This window comes from Mirounga angustirostris, unplaced genomic scaffold, assembly GCF_029215605.1.
Source record: "Mirounga angustirostris isolate CCGP_5_RB_7025 unplaced genomic scaffold, mMirAng1.0.hap1 SCAF_14, whole genome shotgun sequence".
NCBI lineage: Eukaryota > Metazoa > Chordata > Mammalia > Carnivora > Phocidae > Mirounga > Mirounga angustirostris.
In genome coordinates this window covers 74,523,487-74,544,535 of record NW_026991722.1, presented here as the reverse complement: position 1 = coordinate 74,544,535, position 21,049 = coordinate 74,523,487, and the positions used below count along the sequence as shown (strand labels likewise).

At 48.3% G+C, this 21,049-nt stretch overlaps 3 protein-coding genes across 6 annotated transcripts in view; 1 reads left to right on the top strand and 2 right to left on the bottom strand.

Annotated features, from left to right (window-relative positions):
• Positions 1-2,406, bottom strand: part of IFT81 (intraflagellar transport 81) — a 182,113-nt gene extending 179,707 nt beyond the window's left edge. Inside the window, exon 1 of the mRNA XM_064578329.1 lies at positions 2,332-2,406. The gene's annotated coding sequence lies outside the window, so the exon portion shown is untranslated. The remainder of the gene's footprint in view (positions 1-2,331) is intronic.
• CAMKK2 (calcium/calmodulin dependent protein kinase kinase 2) overlaps positions 2,332-21,049 on the bottom strand; it is a 67,583-nt gene continuing 48,865 nt past the window's right edge. The window contains exons 17-18 of the mRNA XM_064578340.1: positions 3,035-16,534; positions 2,332-2,420 (exon numbers count right to left, since the gene is read on the bottom strand). Coding sequence (XP_064434410.1) covers positions 16,478-16,534 — 57 coding nt within the window. The 3' untranslated portion in view covers positions 2,332-2,420; positions 3,035-16,477. The remainder of the gene's footprint in view (positions 2,421-3,034; positions 16,535-21,049) is intronic.
• P2RX4 (purinergic receptor P2X 4) lies at positions 3,218-19,865 on the top strand. 4 transcript variants are annotated; one of them, XM_045887702.3, is made up of 12 exons: positions 3,218-3,351; positions 6,956-7,103; positions 9,719-9,790; positions 9,886-9,958; positions 10,400-10,496; positions 14,984-15,064; positions 15,167-15,308; positions 15,408-15,544; positions 17,672-17,765; positions 17,907-17,972; positions 18,312-18,407; positions 19,372-19,865. In XM_045887702.3, the coding sequence occupies exons 1-12, from the start codon at positions 3,218-3,220 to the stop codon at positions 19,396-19,398; spliced, it is 1,167 nt and encodes a 388-aa protein (XP_045743658.1). In that variant the 3' UTR covers positions 19,399-19,865. The 4 variants fall into 4 exon arrangements, with proteins under 4 accessions (XP_045743658.1, XP_064434415.1, XP_045743657.1 ...); XM_064578345.1 differs by lacking the exon at positions 18,312-18,407; XM_045887701.3 differs by having other exon boundaries at positions 17,672-17,972.

The window sequence follows — 21,049 nt, the reverse complement described above, 5'->3', positions numbered from 1 at the left end:
GAAGGCAGTCGCTTAACCAACTGAGCCACCCAGGCGCCCCGAAAATCTCATTTTTTAAAAACTAAACTCCCATGGTTGTTCAGTAACTACACTCAGTCAAACATATGACAAATATACAACTGAATGTGATTAAGATGTAGGTTTGTGAGGTAACAGGGTGATGGGTATTAAAGAGGGCATGTGTGGTGATGGGCACTGGGTGTTATATGCAACTAACAAATTGTTGAACACCACATCAAAAACTAATGATGTACTGTACGTCGGCTAATTGAACGTAATAAAAAAAAAATCCATGCAGCAGCTTTGTAAGATAAAAAAATAATAAAATAAAGATTTTATTTATTTATTTGAAAGAGAACACACAAGCATGAGCAGGAGGAATGGCAGAGGGAGGGGGAGAGGGAGAAGCAGGCTCCCCACTGAGCAGGGAGCCAGGCGTGGGGCTCCATCCCAGGACCCCAAGATCATGACCTGAGCTGAAAGCAGACACGTAACCACCTGAACCACCCAGATGCCCCCAAAGGAAATCTTTCAATAAGTATAACAAAAATCAGAAATAACAAAAAAGAATTGGCAGCAATTTTTCTTTCCTAACAGGACTTAAAGTAGGGAAACTACCTCTGTAGGGAGAGTTGGGACTCCCACTTTTTGCTTTATCCAGTTCTGTATTGTTCGAATTTGTTACAAAGAACATGTTTTACTTTCCTAATTGAGATGGTCTTTCAATCTTTATAAACAATTGTTTAGGGGTGCCTGGGTGGCTCAGTCGTTAAGCGTCTGCCTTCAGCTCAGGTCATGATCCCAGGTCCTGGGATCGAGCCCCACATCGGCCTCCCTGCTCCGCAGGAAGCCTGCTTCTCCCTCTCACACTCCCCTTGCTTGTGTTCCCTCTCTCGCTGTCTCTCTGTCAAATAAATAAGTAAATCTTTAAAAAAAAGATTTATTAAAAAAAACAAAAGAACTGTTTAACTTCAAAAAAAAAAAAGATGTAGGTATGTGAAAAGTCCCAGCTGTAATCAGCATTTACTTTCACTTTATACAAACTAAGATTTCTCTGGCTAGTACACTGGGTATATTCACTATCTTGACTGTGGTGATGGTTCCATGGGTGTGTGTGTGTGTATATGTCAAACTTACAAAATTGTACACTTTAAATATGTGCAGTTTTTTATATGTCAATTATACCGCAATAAGCTGTTTTTAAAAACAGATAAAGGGCAAGAATATAAATGAAATAACTTTCTTTTCCTAATCATATTTCAAGATCAGCTTCTCTCGTTGGTCCTGAGGATATAATACCAACTAGTAGTTTAGAAAAACTTATTTATACATTTCTCCTACCTGCCTTGTTCCAAAACACAAGCAAACCACTTATTTTTTAAGATTTTAAGTAATCTCTACACCCAACATGGGGCTTGAACTCACAACCCCAAGATTCAGAGCCACATGCTTACCAACTGAGCCAGCCAAGCGCCCCCAAAACACATGCAAACCATTTAAATTCAAGATTTGTAAGGCTGGGACCATCTCATTACTGTGGGATAAATATTAACAAGAGCTGGAACTGAGTTTGGCTCTTAAGGAAAGAATTTTTAAGTCCCCTTCCAATGAGAATTTAGCAGCTATATATTCCTTTTCTACATAGAATTTAAGCCCTCCCAATTGCACCAAGCTCAATTTTGGCAAAGACTTCACTTGCCTGTTCACCCTCATATCCCTAGCATCAAGAATACTGCCAAACACACAACAGGCACTCAGTAATATCTGTCAAATGAATGGATAAAATCCCACTTAATCACCACCTTTTCTTAGGACCATTTTGGACTGAGGCAGGTGGCAGCTCTATTCTTCCTTCTAACTCAACAATTCCATCTCTAGAGATAGATGCTATTTCCTTCAAATTTTATTATTCACTTTTTTCATCTGGAGCGGCTTAGGAACCTCACATCCAGGAAATGAACTAAAATATTTTATCAAAGATTATACATAGGATCCACAAACTAGAAGCAATCAGGTGAGAACGGTTAGGAAAATCATGGTGTACTCTCTGGAAGAAACAGCCCATTTATTAAAAACGATCATTATGACAAGTCTGCAATAACACAGAAAACACGAGGAGTATGAACCAGGAAAAAAAAAAAATCATCATTGCCTGTGATTTACAAACTAAAATTTTATACACATCTGCCTGTGAGAATTTATACTCCACAAAGGCAGGCTGTTTGGGCTTGTTCTGTTCACTGAACAGGGCCTGGCATATTGAAGGTGCTTATTAATACTTGTTGAATGCATTAATGAAACTCAATATAAAATAGATCTTTGAAAACATACCTGAAAGGGAATGAATAAACGTGGAAATTTATGTTCGAGGAGTAGAACCGTGGGCGTTTCCTCCACTTCCCTTTATTTTCCAATTCTCCCTAAAGTTGTGATAAAACTTTCTCAGTTGAAAGGACGGCCACAGAAACCCTCCCCTGGCTCAGGATGCTTCCCCCCTCCTCCTTTAACTAAGGAAGCATCAGAATTGGAGCAGGGGTGTGGCCTCGCTTCAATTCCAACAAGGCCACCGTACAGGGTGTGTGACTCCAGCCCAGGGCTCTCGGGGCGCCTGACATTTAGGTTTTTCTTCCAGAGGTTGAGAAGGAATAAGCTGGGACCTCCCGAGGGGCTGCTCTTTCTCCTAAGCTGCCCCGTCCCCCGCAGGTCACTCGTACCTCCTGGACCACCTAAAGGAGCAGCTCAGTAGCCACCCCCTCCCACCTCAGCGCCTCCCCCCCGCGAGGGGTAACTCATGCCCAACGGAGAGGTCACTCTCCACGACGGCTCTGTCTCCCCTAAGGCGGTCACTCGTTCCCCCCGGCCCTCCACAGGGTCATTCGTTCCCAGAGAGGAGATCACCCCCTCCGGGTAGAGCCAATGCCACTTTGCGGGGGTCGCTCGTTCTTCCCGGCCCTACTGCCGAGGTCACTCGTCCTCAAGGGAGGACTCACCCCCTCCCCACGGGTCCCACTCCCCCCGAGCGAGGCGCTCGTACCCGAGAAGGACGTCGCCTACGCCCGGCCCCCGCCCCGAGGCGCAGCGCCGCCTCCTTCCGGGTCCTCCCACGCGAGTAGCGGCGCCGCGGGCCGCCTGGGCGGGGCTCCCGGGCGCGGACCCGGCGGCGGGTCGGGTGGCCGGGCGCAGAGCGTGGAGCCGGGCGGCGCGGCGGCAGCCGGCCATGGCGGGCTGCTGCGCGGTGCTGGCCGCCTTCCTGTTCGAGTACGACACGCCGCGCATCGTGCTCATCCGCAGCCGTAAAGTGGGGCTCATGAACCGGGCCGTGCAGCTGCTCATCCTGGCCTACGTCATCGGGTGAGCGCGGCCGCGGGCGCTGTCCCCGAGGGGCTCGGGGGTCCGGAGTGTTGCGACGGCCGGGAACTCCGCTTCTGGGTCCTGGCCGTGCACCTGCTGCTCTTGGCCTGGGTCACCGGGCGAGCCCCGCAGGCGGCCTCCAGGCGCGGTCCGGGGGACGGCGACCAGAGGCGGATGACATACGCCTCCCCGGACCCTGGCCCCCAGAGGGCCGGGCGGTGGGCCGGGCTCCGGGGCAGGAGACTGCTTTGATACTGTGGTTTTTTTTCAGGGCAAAGCCTGGCTAGACCTTCATCCTCACCCTTCCTGCTTCTTGTTCCGAGTTGCTCCATGCTGTCCTTTGGCTTTGCCCTTAACGTTTCAATCTTTGCACTTCACTTCCCATTCTGATGATCTGCTGAGAGAAACCAAGGCTTGGACTTTCCCTGTGGTTCCTTTTGGGCCAGTGGCTTCCGGTCCTTTCCTTTAAGTATCATGGGGTAACCCAAGATGATGAAGAGGTCACACTCGAGAAAGCATTTAAAGTTCACTTCGTTTTGTGGAGTTGTTGGGGGGGTTTTGTATAGGTACCTTCCTTCGCTTCATCATTCCCCATGCTGCCCTCTTACACTTCTATATGTCCTGCTACCTTCTGTCCCCTCACCAAGTGCTTAATTTTAATTGAGTGCACCCATTACAATTTGTTTTTTTTAAGATTTTATTTATTTGACAGAGAGGGAACACAAGCAGGGGGAGTGGGAGAGGGAGAAGCAGGCTTCCCGCTGCGCAGGGAGCCCGATGTGGGGCTCGATCCCAGAATTCTGGGATCATGACCTGAGCCGAAGGCAGACGCCCAACAACTAAGCCACCCAGGCGCCCCGCACCCATTACAATTAATGAAACTCGAGAGAAGGTAGAAATTAACTGGGCCCACTTTCAAGGTCCACCTAGGGTGTTAATGGTGTCTACAGCTGCTGAGCTGACAGATGTTATCCGTTCTGGCATTCCTTTTCTTAGAAGGCCTAATGCTGTGGTCCCCAGCCGCACATTAGAACCTTGGGGAATCTTAAAAATACTGATTGCTGACTCCCATCCCCAGACCTTCTGATTTAATTGCTATGGAGTATGACTGACTCCCCAAGTGATTCTGATGGGGAGCAGTTTGAGAACCAATGTCCTAATGTTTCCTAAACCTACCAAATCACGGAAGACTCACCTGAGGAACCGTAGAAAAGTAACAGATCCCCCACCCTGGGGTGAGGCTTGGAATGTTAACATGGTCCACGGGAATTCACCTGATCAGGCAGGTATTGGCTTCTAACAGCTATCAGCCCAGCAGCAGTAAGTTCTGACAGGATTCAGTGAAATGGCTTCCCACATACGGGCTGTACATCAGAACCACCTGGCCCACTCCCAGGTTTGGATTTAGTCTCATTAAGTACCGCCACCAACTCCTTGCCCCCCAGTGATTGTGATGCACCCTTAAATTTTGAGACCTGCTACTAACTGGCTAACTAAACTCACATTGCTGGATTGGATCGGAAGCGTTTAGAATGAAGGGCTCTCAGCTTTTCCCTCTTGGCTTTTGATACTAGGGGGAGGATTAGTTTAACCCTATCTTAGGGTATCTGTAAAGTTCTAGACTACAGGAGGTATGCACCGGATGATGTAGTACCCACTAGTCACCTGTGGCTTTTGAGCACTTGAAATGGACCTACTCCAAATCAAGATGCTCTGTCAACATAACATACACACGAGGTTTCGAAAACATAGTGCAAAACAACCAAAAAAGTAAAATAGTACATTAATACACCTTAGATTGATAACATGTTAAAATATTTTGGATATATTCGGTAACATAAAATCTATCATTAAAATTAATTTTACCTATTTTTCTTTTTAACATGGCTACTAGAAAGTACATTACATATGTGGCTTGTGTTACCTTTCTGCTGGACAGCACAGCTTTCTAAGGTTCCTGGAATGTTTGCTACCTTGATCATGAGGATCTATAAAGCAGTAAAAGCTTTATCCATCTTCCTATGATCAAAACTGACTCAGGATCTGAACTAAGGGCTTTTTTCTTTCTTTCTTTTTAACTCATCTCTTAGCTTCCTGATCCAATTCATCTTAGACTAAACATGCATTTCTCAATTATCTAATTCTGTTATCTGTCATATGATGAGGAGGTAGTCAATTACATAGTGATCCCTGTAAAACCATGTGTCTCTCTTCAGCAACTCACTGAACACTATGGTAAAATAATGGTAACCTTCCTGCCCTAAGTTTCTGTGTGCCTGAATAGAATTAAATGAAAGCTTTATATTGCAGCTAAATTCCTAGAACCCCTGAAGAAAAGGCCTTATTTGGGGAAAAGCCTGTCTCTAGGATGGACAATGAATATGGAGACTGCTCAGACCAGACTAACGTATAAGTAACCAAAACCAGTGATTTTTCGAAGTTTCAGCAGCTAGGGCTTATAAGAGGAGACAGATGCTAGCATTTCTTGTTTCTAGAAATAATAACAACAATAATAGTCGCCGGTAGGTGTTTAATAACAGCTCTGGCAGGAAGGAGTTCTGATTTGTAGCATTGGCCAATTTCCATGGTGGAAATACTCCCATCAAGGCCAATTTCAGCCTACAATGGCAACACAAACATTGTTCTAAACATCTACTAGGCAAAACTCATTTAACCTCACAACTGTCCTGTGAAATCCTATTATCATTCCCATCTTATTGATGGGAAAAACTGAGGCATAGAGAAGTTAAGCAACTTGGCCAAAGTTATGCCTGATGAACGGTGCAGCTGAGAAATGAACCATGATCGCTGGCTTCAGTTTGTGTTCCAGTGTCCTAACCACTACGCGCTAATGTCTTTAGATTTTTAGTTATTCAGACTGGTTGTAAGGCCCCCAGTTCTTCCCAGAGAAGAGAAGCATACATGTGACCTGAATTCTTGGAGAAAAAATGTAAGAAACTAGTATAAAAAGTTACTTGAACAGTGAGATTCTCTTTTCTAGAAGGAATATAGCATACAGGGCAAGAAAAGAGGCTTCAGAAGCAAAAGACTTGAGTTCAAATCCTGACTTTGTCATTCGCTAGCTGTGTGGACCTTGGGCAAGTGACGTAACCTCTCTGTGTCTCAGTTTCCTCCTCTGTAAAACTAGAGAATAATAATGATATCTGCCTTATAAAGTCGTCAGGATTAAATTAGTTAATACATATATAGAGCTTAGATCAGTACCTGGCACCTGAAAACACTCAAATGGTAACTATTATCATAATTTTTGTCATCTCTTGGTAATTCCGCAGGTCGTAGTGCTTTGGAAGTGCTCAAATACCTAATAAAGACAGCATTCATTGAGTACTTTCTTTGTGCTGATCACTATGCTAAGTGCTTTACCTGCGTCATCTCATTTATCTCCCACAAACCACCCTGTGGTTTAGGTTATACACCCATTTTGCAGAAGTGGTAATGGAGCCCCCCAAAGTCAAGCAGTTTTGCAAAGTCATGTAATTAGTGAACATTATACTGTCAGCCTTTGGCTATCAGAGGCTCCCTAGCAGCAGTTCAAATTCACAGAATCCTTATGGCAATTTAAAGGGCCTGTTTTATTTTGTAGGTGGGTGTTTGTGTGGGAAAAAGGCTACCAAGAAACAGATTCTGTGGTCAGCTCAGTTACTACCAAAGCCAAAGGCGTGACTGTAACCAACACTTCTACACTTGGATTCCGGGTCTGGGATGTGGCGGATTATGTGATTCCAGCCCAGGTATGCCTCCCACCGTGGCTTCTGTCTGACACCAAAGCTTCTGATTAGCTCCTTTCCCTTTACTGACTTTGCATTCTTTTTTTTTTTTTTTTAAGATTTTTTATTTACTTATTTGACAGAGAGAGAGACACAGTGAGAGACGGAACACAAGCAGGGGGAGTAGGAGAGGGAGAAGCAGGCCCCCTGCCGAGCAGGGAGCCCAATGTGGGAATTGATCCCAGGACCCTGGGATCATGACCTGAGCCGAAGGCAGACTCCCAATGACTGAGCCACCCAGGCGCCCCCTGACTTTGCACTCTTGGTTAATGATTGGCAGAGTTCTAACATCACAGAGGCCCAGACTAATTGTCTTAGTCCAAGAAAGCAGTGCAGAAGGATCTCTTTCTGCCTTAAGGTCTAATAAACAATATTCAACCAGCTATGTTTCTTCAGCTTTAAATCATGGCTGGCTTAAACACAGACAACTCAGTCTGTCTCAAGCCCCGAAAGGTAGAAAAGCAAATATTTTAAATCCTGGGAAAAATTCGGGTGGAAATATTGCCTTCCCACATTTTGTATGTGCTTTATTGTTGTAAACCCACAAGGTAAATCTTTTCAGTGTAGAAAGTTGATCGGTAATTGGAGACCAAAGCCAGACTGGAAGGAAACAGACATAGGATTTCATCAGGAACAGAGGAGAAGGGAAGAAGGTGTTTGATACAGCATCCTAGTATCCAGTCTGTTAATCCACAAAGCTCCAAGTTAAATACTGACTCTCTTTAGCCATCATAATGTCTATGCTCCGCAGCCAGACCCTAACATATCCCTCCAAATGGCTTCCGTGCTAGGACGTCTGGGGTGGCTAAATCTCTCGTCTCAGAGCTTGGCAAGGGAAAGCAAGAACTTCAGAAACTCTCTTTTTCTTCAAGTGTGTTTGTTTTCTCCCTGCCTTCTCAAGAGAAGGGTTTTGCGGGGTGCCCAGAGGGAAGACTGAGCGGATAAGCAATGCAGGCCAAATGGAACAGGGGATTCGTAGTTTGCTGGAGGTGGGTGGTCCTATGGGCATGCACCTGTGTCAACAGAGCGACCACTCCTTTCTGTGAAGCCATGGCCTCGTCCTGGCAAGCTCTGGGGCCGCCACACTCAGTGTGTTCACTGGGACCAAGGAAGAGTGTGGGCCCACTGCTTCTGACCCTCGGTGGGAAGGAAGAGGCAGCAGCTCTGCCTTCCAGCTTAGCTCTGGCCCCGGGGCTTCGTGAGCTCCACAGAGCTCCCTTCATGAGCTTTCACAATGGCCTCCTGCTTCTCCACAGATGGAACACAAACGTCAGTTTGCACCACTTCTACTCGGCTCATCTCTGGACTGAAGTTTCCCTAAGCTTAAAATAGAGAAGAAATAGGAAACAAACAGTAAACCCTATTGAATTGTTCACATCTATCTCAGGAGCCGCTGGAGCAGCTTCTATAGACCACGTGAACAGCATGTCTCTGTGGGAACACCGAGGACGCTGACAGGGGTGCCAGGGGAGAGGCGCGGGCATCGTGCCACCACCTCAGGCCTCCTCTTGGGGTCATTCCCTGTCTCCCAACATGGCTTGTTCTAGGCCTTTCTTTGGAAGATGCCAGCCATTCCCAGAGCTTCCACCACCTCGTCAGACCTGGGGGTGGAGATGTCTACAGACACTTTGATCCTTGAGTTACCCTGATCCCCCACGTGGCTCCCAGTGCTGACTCCACTTTTCCTGGGAGTCTGAAATGCCGAGAGAAAGCTTCCGGTATTTCATTTTAGAATGCCAGTGCTCAGTGAGGGGGAGGTCCAACTAGAATTCTTGCGCATCTTTGTCTTTTACTCCTAATGTTGGAAGGTCCTTAGCAACCGACTCTTTAGTCTCATCCCCAGTGAACTGCACTCCAGAAACTTTAAATCAACCATTTGGCACCTTCCTAGGAGGAGAAAACAGAACCTTCTCGAAGGGAGGAGCGTCAGTTACGGACCCTGACTGGGTCTTCTCTAGAATGTTTTATTTATTTAATTTCAGTTAGGAAAGAAAACCAGCCAAACTTGGGACTTTGGTGGCCTTGTGTTTTTGTACCTCTGAGGTAGCCTGGTTGGCAGATGATGTTTTGCGCACCTGTTGGATCTTTTCCCTCAACAAGCCAAGCTTTAATTAAGGAACCACCTCAGGTGATAGGCATTTCCTTTTCCACTGAGGTGAAATTCATATGTCATAATATTAACTATTTCAGATTTAAAAATTCTGTGGCATTTAGTACATTCACAATATTATGCAACTATCACCTCCTTCTAGTTCCAGAACATTTCGCTACCCTAAGAGGAAACCCCACACCCATTAAGCAATCGCTCCTCATCCCACCCTCTGCATATACTATATGCAGTTTTAGGCATCCCCTGGAGATAAGGGGGACTATGGTACAGTATTTATTTGAATCCTGTCTTCAGTTAGATTATAAACTCTCAGAGAACAAGAGATCAAAAGATCATTTTTTAAATTGTTTTTTGCATGGCATGTGGGCAAAGTGAAAGGTACTGTCCTATTAAATGAGTGACTGGCGTTCTTCGTGGCTCGGCTTGATTCCTTTGAAGGTAACAGAGTGATGCTGTCTCCCTTCTGCAGGAGGAAAACTCCCTCTTCATCATGACCAACATGATCATCACCGTGAACCAGACCCAGGGCTTCTGTCCTGAGGTAGGCAGCTTCTCTGGGAAGAGCCTCGGGCCTCAGGCCCCTCTCGTCGGCACCTGACTGACCACATGGCATTTCCCTCTTTCTTCATTTTCCAGCTTCCAGATAAGACCACTGTGTGTAAATCAGATGCCAACTGTGTTGCTGGCTCTTCAGGCACCCACAGCAATGGTATGAGCATGTGGCTGTGACCCCACAGTAGACACTTAGCCTGGGGAGGGCAGCCCCTGACTAGATTGCCTCCTCTGTGGGGCCTGTCTCATAGAGAAATCTTCAGGATGGAGAAATCCCGCACATTCCCCAATTCCTCCACATGACCCTGAGTGAGCTTGCTGTTTAGGTTAGGGTCCCAGGATCTTCTCAACATTCACCTGTCACCCGTGCCCCAGAAGCCATCCCAGATCTTGCCCTGTGCTGGAGCTTGGCATCGTCCTAGCGCTGCCTTTGGACTCAGGCAACTCTTTTCCTCTCGTTTCTGGAAACTGTATAAATCCCAGAATTGGAATAGATCACGATTGATTGCACAGGATGCTGTGGCGGTGCTCCCACTCTCTACCTTGCAAAGTAGAAAATAGGAGACCCCTGCAGACCTGGGTTCCCTTGCCCCTGCAGGAATTGCAACAGGAAGATGTGTGCTGTTCAATGGGACTGTGAAGACATGCGAGGTGGCAGCCTGGTGCCCAGTGGAGGATGATAGCCACGTGCCCAAGTGAGTCCTGCCCGAGGGAAGGCGGCAGGGGAGTTAAGGCTTGTGTGTTGTGCTCTTGGTGTCTGTGTGGAGTCAGGCTTCCGCAGGGCGGGGACCACAGGCAACCATCAGAGGCAAGGTGGGCCACAGTGTTTGTCACTTGTCATGGGACTGCAGCTGATTTATTTCCATGTCTGGACTCTTGTCAGTTGCGAGTAACTCCAGGAAACAGTTCTCAGTGCCTTACCCAGGACACACACATAGCAGGGGCAGTTTATTGTTCAACAAACTACGAAGAGCCCAGCACGACTAGACCTGGGGCTCAAAGGACAGCTTCAGAGTCTCTACATTTTGACTCTGCTTCCCCCCATACTGGCTTCGTTTGCAGGACCCATGGTGTAGTCCCAGGAGGTGGCTCCGGGCTTACATTCCCCCAAGTCTTCCAGCCCAGTTGTCCATAGAGGTTCTAGATCTGTCCATCATCACATCTTCAGCCACATCCCTCAGCCCACACTGTAGCTGGGGCATGGATTTTGCTTATCAGCTCAGGCCTGGGTCACCTGCCGATCTCGGAGCTATGGTGGAGTCAGTCCCGCCCGAGGAACACAGCCTGAGAGTAGGGAGGTGTGGCTTCCAAAGGAAACTGGGGGTTCTGTTACCAGAAAAGAAGGGAACAGAGGCTGGGCCGGAAAATAAATAATGTCCACTGAAGTGTGTTGTATAAAGTAGAACAGGTCCAGGGTTGCCCCAGAATAACATTTTTCCCAATAGTAATTTGCTCTGCTTGGACTGGGTAGGGTTAGAGGTAATGCTCCCAGAATGGCTTGCAACTCCAGCATTCCTGACCCAGAGTTCAGACTGAGGCCTGGATGAGGCCAGAGGCGCAGGGAGTCCCATGAACCCCATCCCAGGTATGCTGCAACAGAAGAACCTCTGATTTCAAGATTGCTGAGGGCAGGATGTGAGGGCGATCTGGCTGCGACATCTGTCACCCCATTGATCGCCAGGGTTGATTCGGCTGATCTGGTTGGCTAGGCGGGTGTCCCCTTCCTCCCTCACCGCTCCATGTGCGTCCCTCCCGAAGCTGCGCGCTCGGTCGAAGAGGACGACCTTCCCCGATAGAGGAGGACCGTTCTTCGGTCAAGGGTATACGAGTAGCTGCGCTCCCCTGCTAGAACCTCCAAACAAGCTCTCTCAAGATTGCTGAGGGCAGCAGCTCAGGCCAGGGAAGGAAACAGTAAAAGAAAAGGAATCTAACATTTCTGAGGTGGAAAGGGTCTTACAGAGCCGTGCTCCCTCCCTAACATCAGTGCCACTGGCCGTGGGTGTTTACCGAGCGCTCGCAATGTGTCTGGAGCCAAATAAACTGCTCTGTGTAAAATGCACTCCAGAGTCCAAAGACATTATGGGGGGAAAAATATATATATACATATATGTGTGTGTGTGTGTATGTATGTATAAAATTAATATGTGTTTACCTGGTGAAGTAATACTTTAGATATATTGGGTTATTATACAAAAGTTAATTTCACTTGTTTCTTTTTGCTTTTTTTTTTTTAAGATTTTATTTATCTGAGTGAGAGAGAGAGCACACACATGTGTGCAGCATGGAGCGGGGGGGGGGGCAGAGTGAGAGGGAGAAGCAGGCCCCCCGCTGAGCAGGGAGCCCAACTCAGGGCTGGATCCCAGGACCCTGGGATCATGACCTGAGCCGAAGGCAGACGCCTAATGAATGAGCCACCCAGGCGCCCCTTCTTTTTACTTTTTAATGTGAGGAATTGGAATTACGAGGTGGTTTGTATTTGTGTCTCATTATATTTTCATTGGACAGCAAGGTTATAGATTTAATCTTGTGGAAGGTGATTTTTTTTAAAGATTTATTTATTTACTTTAGAGAGAGAGAGCACAGGGGGAAGGAGCAGAGGGAGAGGGAGAGAGAGTCCCAAGCGGACTCTGCGCTAAGCGCGGAGCCAGACACGGGGCTCAATCTCACAACCCTGAGATCATGACCTGAGCTGAAATCATGAGTCGGATGCTCAACCGACTGCACCACCCAGGTGCCCCCAGTGGAAGGTGATTTTTAAGTGTACAGTGATACATAAAATAACATGAGTCACATGGATAGACATTCCCATGTCCGTTCAAATTCAGCTTCTGTACTTATATCAAGGAGGAAATCCTGGTTTGGGGTGTCTGTTGTCATTTGCTAATTTCCATTTCTCACAAAGAATAATCCCCAGATTCAGCACCTTGGGCAAACAGTAATATTAACTACAACATTTAGTAATATTGTTTTGATTTGATTATATTTATTTGAACAGTGACCTCTGACTTGGGGCCAGTGATACCTCTTATGGTCATGATGGAAAATTTCATTTCAAAATGAATGCCAATTCAAAAAGTGAGTTGATCGTAAAAGCGGAAACAACCCAAATGTCCAACAACAGAGAAAGAGATAAACAGGTTATAGTCCATCCATGCAAGGGAATATGACTCAGGCATAAAAAAAGAATGAAGTGTTACATGCTACAACATGGATGAACCTGGAAGACGGGGTGCTAAGTGAAAGAAACCAGACACAAAAGGACACATACTGTATGATTCCATTCATCTGAAAGATCCAGAGTAGACAAATCTAGAGAAACAAAAAGTAGATGAGTAGTTCCCAAAGGCTGGGCGGAAGGGAAAATAGATAGCTACTGTTAAATGGGTACAAAGTTTCCTTTGGGGGTGATGGAAATGTTCTAGAACCAGATGTTGGAGATGGTTTGCACATCCTGAATGTGTTTAATGCCGCTGAATTAAACACTTTAAAATGGTTAATTTTACATTATGTGAATTTCACCTTAATTTTTTAAAACCGGTGAGTCAATCTTAAAAGTATTGCATATAAGGGGCTCCTGTCTGGCTCAGTGGATAGAGCGTGTGACTCTTGATCTCGGGATTTTGAGTTTGAGCCCCCACACTGGGTGTAGAGATTACTTAAAAATAAAATCTTTTTTTTTTTTTTTTTAAGTATTGCATATGGGGCGCCTGGGTGGCTCAGTCGTTAAGCGTCTGCCTTCGGCTCAGGTCATGATCCCAGTGTCCTGGGATCGAGTCCCACATCGGGCTCCCTGCTCGGCAGGAAGCCTGCTTCTCGCTCTCCCACTCCCCCTGCTTGTGTTCCTGCTCTCGCTGTCTCTCTGTCAAATAAATAAAAATCTTGAAAAAAAAAAAAAGTATTGCATATGAGGTAGACAGATGTGGGGGGAAAGTTACAGTATAGGGAACGACAGGGGCGCCTGGGTGGCTCAGTTGGTTAAGCATCTGCCTTCAGCTCAGGTCATGGTCCCAGGGTCCTGGGATCGAGTCCCACATGGGGCTCCCTGCTCAGTGGGGAGTCTGCTTCTCCCTCTCCCTCTGCTGCTCCCCTTGCTTGTGCACTCTCTCTCTCTGACAAATAAATAAAATCTTAAAAAAAGTATAGGGAATGACAGTAGTTCGAAAAATCCTGATATAATGCATCCCTCTGGATACAGGGATGAGGGGATTTAAAGCCCCGGAAAAGCACCTTGGTCAAGGCCTTTCTCGTCATCAGCAGCAACAGGCTCGGCTCTCTTTGCTCTGTGGCCTTGCTTCTGTCTCAGGGTTGAGAAGACTGTTGAAACTGTTTCTAAACTCAAAGATTCCACCTCGATCAGGGGAGCCCCCCCCCCCCGCCCACACACAGAGGAGTCTGCCTACAGCTCTGGATTCTCCATAGAAACCCACCAAAGGAGTGGGGCCCCCTCGGAGCCCCAGATTCAGGTTGTACTGTCAGCACGGAGCTGACGTGGCACCTCAGAGTCAAGGCCCTGCGCCAACAGACATGTGATTTTTATGTACTTTTGAGATGAGGTCAGGATCCACCCTGTGGGTGAATTTACCTTTGCTTTGACTTGTAAAACCAGATCTGTGGAGCATTCCCCTGAGAGCGCCTGAGGGAGGCGAGCTCTGGAACCCCACAGCTGCAGGCTGAATAATTTCCCCGGGAAGCCACTAGGCCTCACCCCTCCTTCACTATTCCTCCAGCTCTTAAATTCCCGCTGCCTTCAGCAAGAGGCACGAGAGGAAGAAATGGAAAGGCTTGGTTTAGTCTCCCCTTGCTGACCTAGTGTTTATACAGAGGAGAGTAGGAAATGCTTGAGATGTTTCACTTTTTTTTTTTTTTTTTAAGATTTTATTTACTTGACAGAGAGATAGAGAGACAGCACAAGTAGGCAGAGTGGCAGGCAGAGGGAGAGGGAGAAGCAGGCTCCCCACTGAGCAGGGAGCCGGACGTGGGACTCAATCCCAGGACCCCAGGATCATGACCTGAGCCGAAGGCAGCCGCTTAGCCGACTGAGCCACCCAGGCGCCCTCACTTTTTTTCTTGACAAAATGACGTTGTAAGGCGCATGTGCACGTGCTTTGTTAAAATATTGCCTAAGGATGTGAGTATACGTATATGTGTACTTTTATTAACGATACGTTACGATTTTTTTCAGACCTGCTTTTTTAAAGGCTGCGGAAAACTTCACTCTTTTGGTTAAGAACAACATCTGGTACCCCAAATTTAATTTCAGCAAGTAAGTGCTGGCCGGCTGAGTGAGTTCCCCGGTGTTTTAGAGCAACTTCTGGCTCTTCTTTGAGGTTTTCCTCGCTTCATTTCTGCTTCCTTTTGATTTCAGGAGGAATATTCTTCCCAACATCACCACTACCTACCTCAAATCATGCACTTATGATGCTGTAACAGATCCCTTCTGCCCCATATTCCGTCTTGGCAAAATAGTGGAGAGCGCAGGGCACAGCTTCCAGGACATGGCCATCGAGGTAGGCACGGGCCCCTGGCTTCTCTGACAGTTTTCAACACACCTCATTCTAGAATGCGCCGCGAGGAAAGCTGGCTCTGTCTCTGCTCACAACCCACAGGGAGGCATCATGGGCATCCAGATCAACTGGGACTGCAACCTGGACAGAACCTCCTCCCTCTGCTTGCCCAGCTACTCCTTCCGCCGCCTGGATACCCGGGATGTGGACCACAATGTGTCCCCCGGCTACAATTTCAGGTAGGTGTGAGCTTGGGCCCTGGTTCTCTTGTGTGGGGGCCGGGGGCGATAGTGGCTGGATCACTCCCCAGTGGGGGCATCCATGCCCATCAAAGACCAGCACTCACTCAGCCCCCCAAGGGCAGTGGGAAGGCTAGGTGCCAGAGAGAGTGTTCAAGCAGAGCCTTGTCCCTGTACTGATTTTGAGGAGCAGGTGAGCTTGTGATCCTCTGGACCAAAGACTGCTGGGGCCTGACCCAGGAATTAGTTTCTCAGTGTCCTGGGGCTACCTTAACTAATTAACAAAGTGGGTGGCTTGAAACAACAGGAAGTTACTCTCTCACAGATCTGGATGCTAGAGGCCCCAAATCAGGGTGTCAGCAAGGCCAGCCACCTTCTTTGCCTCTTCCAGGTTCTGGTGGCTCCCTGCGATGCTCGGTGTTCCTTGGCTCATAGACCCATCACTCCCGTCTCTGCCACCCTTGTCACATGGCCTTCTTCCCTCTGGGCACATCTCTGTGTGTCCCCTCCTTATAGGACACCAGTCATATGGAATCAGAGTCCACGCTAATTCAGTACGAGCTCAGCTTAACTCATTCCACCTGCAAAAACCCTGTTTCCCTACTTGCATTTCGCATTCACAGGTTCCAGATGGCTACAAATCTTGGGTGACAGTGTTCAACCCAGGAGAGCTGGTCATTTGACGGAAGGACCGAGGGGCCAGGGTCAGGTTTGCCACTTCCTTGAGGTAGCAAAGACCTTAGCCGTGTACATTTTCGTGGGCGCTCTGTGGCCTCTGTCACGGATTTTGCCACTCTTAAACAAAGCAGCCCTCCCAGGGGCCAGCCGAGTAGGTCTGAGGTGCGTTCGTGTTGCACTTGTCTCCCTCTAGTGGTGACGTGAACAATCAAAGACACATGGGATCATAGAACCATCCGGAACGGCAGTCGGCTATCATCTTGAACCATGTGGCTCACTGATACTAGGGCAGATATTTGCATTTTCTTTTTCCTAGGAAAGAAATCAGGTTTGTGTTGCTCTATCTCTGTTAGACAGTTCTAGAAACCATTGTGGAAAACCTCAAGCTTGGGTCAGAACCTCGGGACAGAGAGAAGCTCATGGAAGCCCTCACCAGAAGGACACCCCTCGCCCTGACCTCTGCTAGTATCAGGCCCCACCTGAATCCCAGGCCCGACCAGGACATGGATGCCGTGGGCCAGACCGATCGGGGGCCAAGAGTTCAGGCTTCTCGGAACCAATGTCCTATATAACACGGGCAGCAAATGGCATCATGGCTCAACAGTGCCCCCCACCACCACCATTCCCCCTTGTGGGTTTTTTTAATGGCTTGAGATATCTTTCACCTACCACATCGTGCATCCATTTAAAGTGTGGGATTGGATCGCGTTTAGTCTAGTCATGACGTTGTAGGACTATCACAATTTTAGAACATTTTCATCACCTCAGCGAGAAAGCCCATATCCTTCAGCCATCACCTCTGTCCTCCCTTCTACCTCAGTCCCCGCCAACCACCATCTACTTCCTGTCTCCCTGGACTTGCATAGAAAAGGAAGCACACACCGTGTGGCCTTCTGTGACTGGCTTCTCTCACTCAGTATCGTGTTTTTTTTGAGGTTCATCCATGTTGTAGCATTTGTCATTACTTTCTCTTTATGGCCAAATAGTATTCCCTTGTGTGGAATTTTATTTATTTTACTTTATTTATTTATTCATGTAGTCATCGATGGGTCAGTGGTTCTTTAAAAAGATGTCCAGTGCTGATTCTGTGAGTTTTGTGGAGTTTCGTGGCCAGCTCCATGCCCCTACCCACAAGGCAGGCCCGGGGTTTGCTGCTCACTGACCATATTCTGTTAGTGGCCAGGATCTCCTTGAGACGTGCAGGTGGCTCAGCTGTGATATGGAGGATATTCAGAGTGAGAGGTTCCAGCTCAGCCATAGGAGGTGACAGTGATGCTGGACGAGTTCTTCTGGTGCCCCGTGGGCCCTGGCACCCTCCTGCCAACAGCCCAGCCCTCATGCTGCATGACCCACAATGGCCAGGAGAGGCCTCGAGATGCTCAGGTGGATCCAGCCACCTGTCTGTCCCTGCCCTGTGCCTTCTGCCTCTCACCTGTCCTCCTCCCCTAGGTTTGCCAAGTACTACAGTCACCTGACTGGTGCTGAGCACCGCACGCTCATCAAGGCCTATGGCATCCGCTTCGACATCATAGTGTTTGGAAAGGTAGCCTGGCTACCCCCTCCTCTCGGGGATCTGGTTCAGACCCAGGCTTCTGGGTTGGCCAGAGACAAGGGGCCCTCTCCCCACCTCTTATCTGTTCATGCCCTCTATCATGACTTTTTCTTTTTCTCCTGTCATTTGGAGGCTGGGAAATTTGACATCATCCCCACCATGATCAACGTCGGCTCCGGTTTGGCGCTCTTAGGGGTGGTGAGTGACTTAGACTGCTCCTTCACCCCCGGGCCTGGGGCCCTCCTCAGCAGTAGTTAGCCCAGCGAGGTGAGACCCTCCACTGGCATCTTGGTTCTTCCCCTTGACCCTAAACTCGTTTCTAGAGTCGACCCTCTAGGCTTGTTGCCCTTGCCTCCAGCACCCCCTCACCTTTGCTTCTTCAAGACCGCAGCCCTTGGGGCCTCACCTTTTCCAGAGAGGGAGAGCCTTGCCTTTACTTTCCTTGAAAGGTTCTAGGCTTTGTGGGAAGGGGCAAGCGCAGGATAGCAGGGGCGAAAGCATCCCGGCTCCTCCTCTCTCACCCTGTGCCACATTCAGGCGACGGTGCTATGTGACGTCATAGTCTTCTACTGCATGAAGAAAAGATACTACTACCGGGAGAAGAAATACAAGTATGTGGAGGATTATGAGCAGGTAGGCCCCCTCCTGAACTCCAGAAGGCAGGAAGGTCCAAGCACCTTGCCTCCTGCACCTCTTTCTTGTCCCAGTGGTGAGCACCTGGAGTACTGGGCCGTCTGGGGGAGGCCCTAGCACAGTGGTGCTATTGGGCATGTGGTCAACCCAGGCAGCCGCACAGCGCTCCTTCTCTGCTCCACTTCTAGAACATCCCTCTTTAAAATCTAGCCTCGCGGGGTGCCTGGGTGGCTCAGTCGTTAAGCGTCTGCCTTCGGCTCAGGTCATGAACCCAGGGTCCTGGGATCGAGCCCCGCATCGGGCTCCCTGCTCGGCGGGGAGCCTGCTTTCCCTCTCCCTCTGCCTCTCCCCCTGCTTGTGCAAGTGCGCACTCTCTCATGCTCGCTCTCTCTCACGCGCGCGCATTCACTCTCTCTCAAATAAATAAAATCTTTAAAAAATAATAAAATAGGGCGCCTGGGTGGCTCAGTTGGTTGGGCGACTGCTTTCGGCTCAGGTCATGATCCTGGAGTCCCTGGATCGAGTCCTGCATCGGGCTCCCTGCTCGGCAGGGAGTCTGCTTCTCCCTCTGACCCTCCCCCCTCTCATGGGCTCTCTCTCTCTCTCTCAAATAAATAAATAAAATCTTGAAAAAACAAAACAAAATAAAATAAAAAATTATTTAAAAAAATAATAAAATGTAGCCTCATTTTAATTAGTGACATCTCAAGTTAGTTACAATAGTGAATATTATCACAAAACCCCACACTAAACTTGCCTTGCATAGCAAGAGGGGTTGGGTACCATGCTTTGAGACCCCCCCTGCATGAGGACTAACCTGAGTATGTTCCGTTGTGAAGGGCTGCCCAGAAGTCCTGGCTCTCACCCGCCCCAAATGGTCCAGACTTAGCTGTGGGCAGCACCTGGTGGGTGTACGTCTATCCATAAGCGTATCAATCAACGATAAACATATCATTCTTTGCAGGGTCTTGGCGGTGAGATGGACCAGTGATGCTTCCTCCACACTGGGCTCCCCCCGGCCCTCATCAGAGCACAGCCAAGAGGGAGAAGAGGCTGCCGTGTCACCTCAGAGAAGGTTCCAGATTCTGAATCCATCTCCACTGCACAAGAACTTCATGGTCGCCCAGCTGTTTTGTGTGTAGGATGTGAATAGTAAACCACCCTGACACTTGCGGGTGTTGGGGCGACTTCTGGCCCAAGGGCGGTGGTGCTCCTGCCACTGCAGACCTGGGGGCCTCACCCAGAACCAGCCTTCCCTGGGGGGCTCCCAGCTCCAGCTCCCTGTGAGACAGGCCCAACTGAGGCCCGGCACTCGGTTCAAGCACTTTATGAGGGAAGGAAGGACAGCCGGGTGTGGTCGCTGGACCTCTAGCACATGCTGTCACGGGACGGTGTGTGTCCTTTGAGAAGAGGCACGCTGAGGTGGTCATGGACCAAACATTAAAAAGATTTTCTCAATCTTTGTGTGGTTTCATAGCACGAACTAGAACTTTCCTCCCTTCCCTTTTACTTCAACCAGTAAAAGAAGTGCAAATTCCCAGGCCCCATTTAAACAAGATCCCCAGGTGACTCATGTGCCCACGGAAGTCTGAGAGGCACTGCTTTAGCAGGCAGGTAATTGCTAGATTTGTTGTCCCATTTGTTGTCCCATTTGTTGTCCCAGCTCACTGTGCTCAGAAAAAAACTTCTGAAGCAGTCTGCGGTTGGAGCTTAGGTGTTTTCCCCCTGCTTCGACCTTCTCCTGAAGGCCTGAGAGTTTTGATTTTTGTTAGGTTGTGTTCCTACAGAATTTACAAGATTTTGTCCTGTAGTGACTACTTGTCTTACCCGTGCATCTGGTGGTGTTTTGTTTTTTTTTTTACCCAAAATTGTGGTACTACACCATGGAGGACACAATTTTAGATAATAACATGGCTTATCCTTCTCCCCTCCCCTTTGCTTTCCAGAAGTCTCCAAGCCACAAGCAGCACCACCTACACCTACTTTGTTTGAAATGTTAATGAGGTTATTTCTAGCTGCGCCTTCACACCGACTTAATTCTGCAACAAGTCTTCAGGATCTCCTTAAAGAAAGCTGCTTGCCTGCCCCCCCCCCATCATGAATTCATTTCCAAGTACCAAAGGGAACGTTTATTTTAGAAGTGCCTGCTTCTGCTGGATAAAACCTGGGCTTTTGTTGCTTTGGGGGGCAGGAAACATTTACTGAACCCCTTTGAAAAAGCTCTGGTTCGTGCTGCCTTTTTGAAAAAAAAAAAAAAAAAGCCTGCCTGAACACATGGATCGAGTGGAGCTGGAATTTTTTAGGGACGGCTTTTCATCTTGCAGCCTAAGACGCGATAGTTACTGGAGTGGGGAGAGACTTCTTTTGGCCTCCCTTTATCTCAGAATGCTAAGGCCAGCTGGGGTGAAGGATGGGGGAGGCATTGCTTACTTTACTCACCAGGCCTTCAGCTATATTCCCACTTGCTGGCCCTCCGTGGCGCTGCTGCTTAAGTAGGGGTCCTTCACCTTTGCACCCATGGAGGGCCTTCCGGGAGTCTCTGGAACTCCTAAAACTGCAAAGCGATGCACCTGTGTTCATTTCTTTTGGCTTTCATTAGATTCTCAGTGGGGTCTTTGAATAGGTACACCTGCTCTTGACTC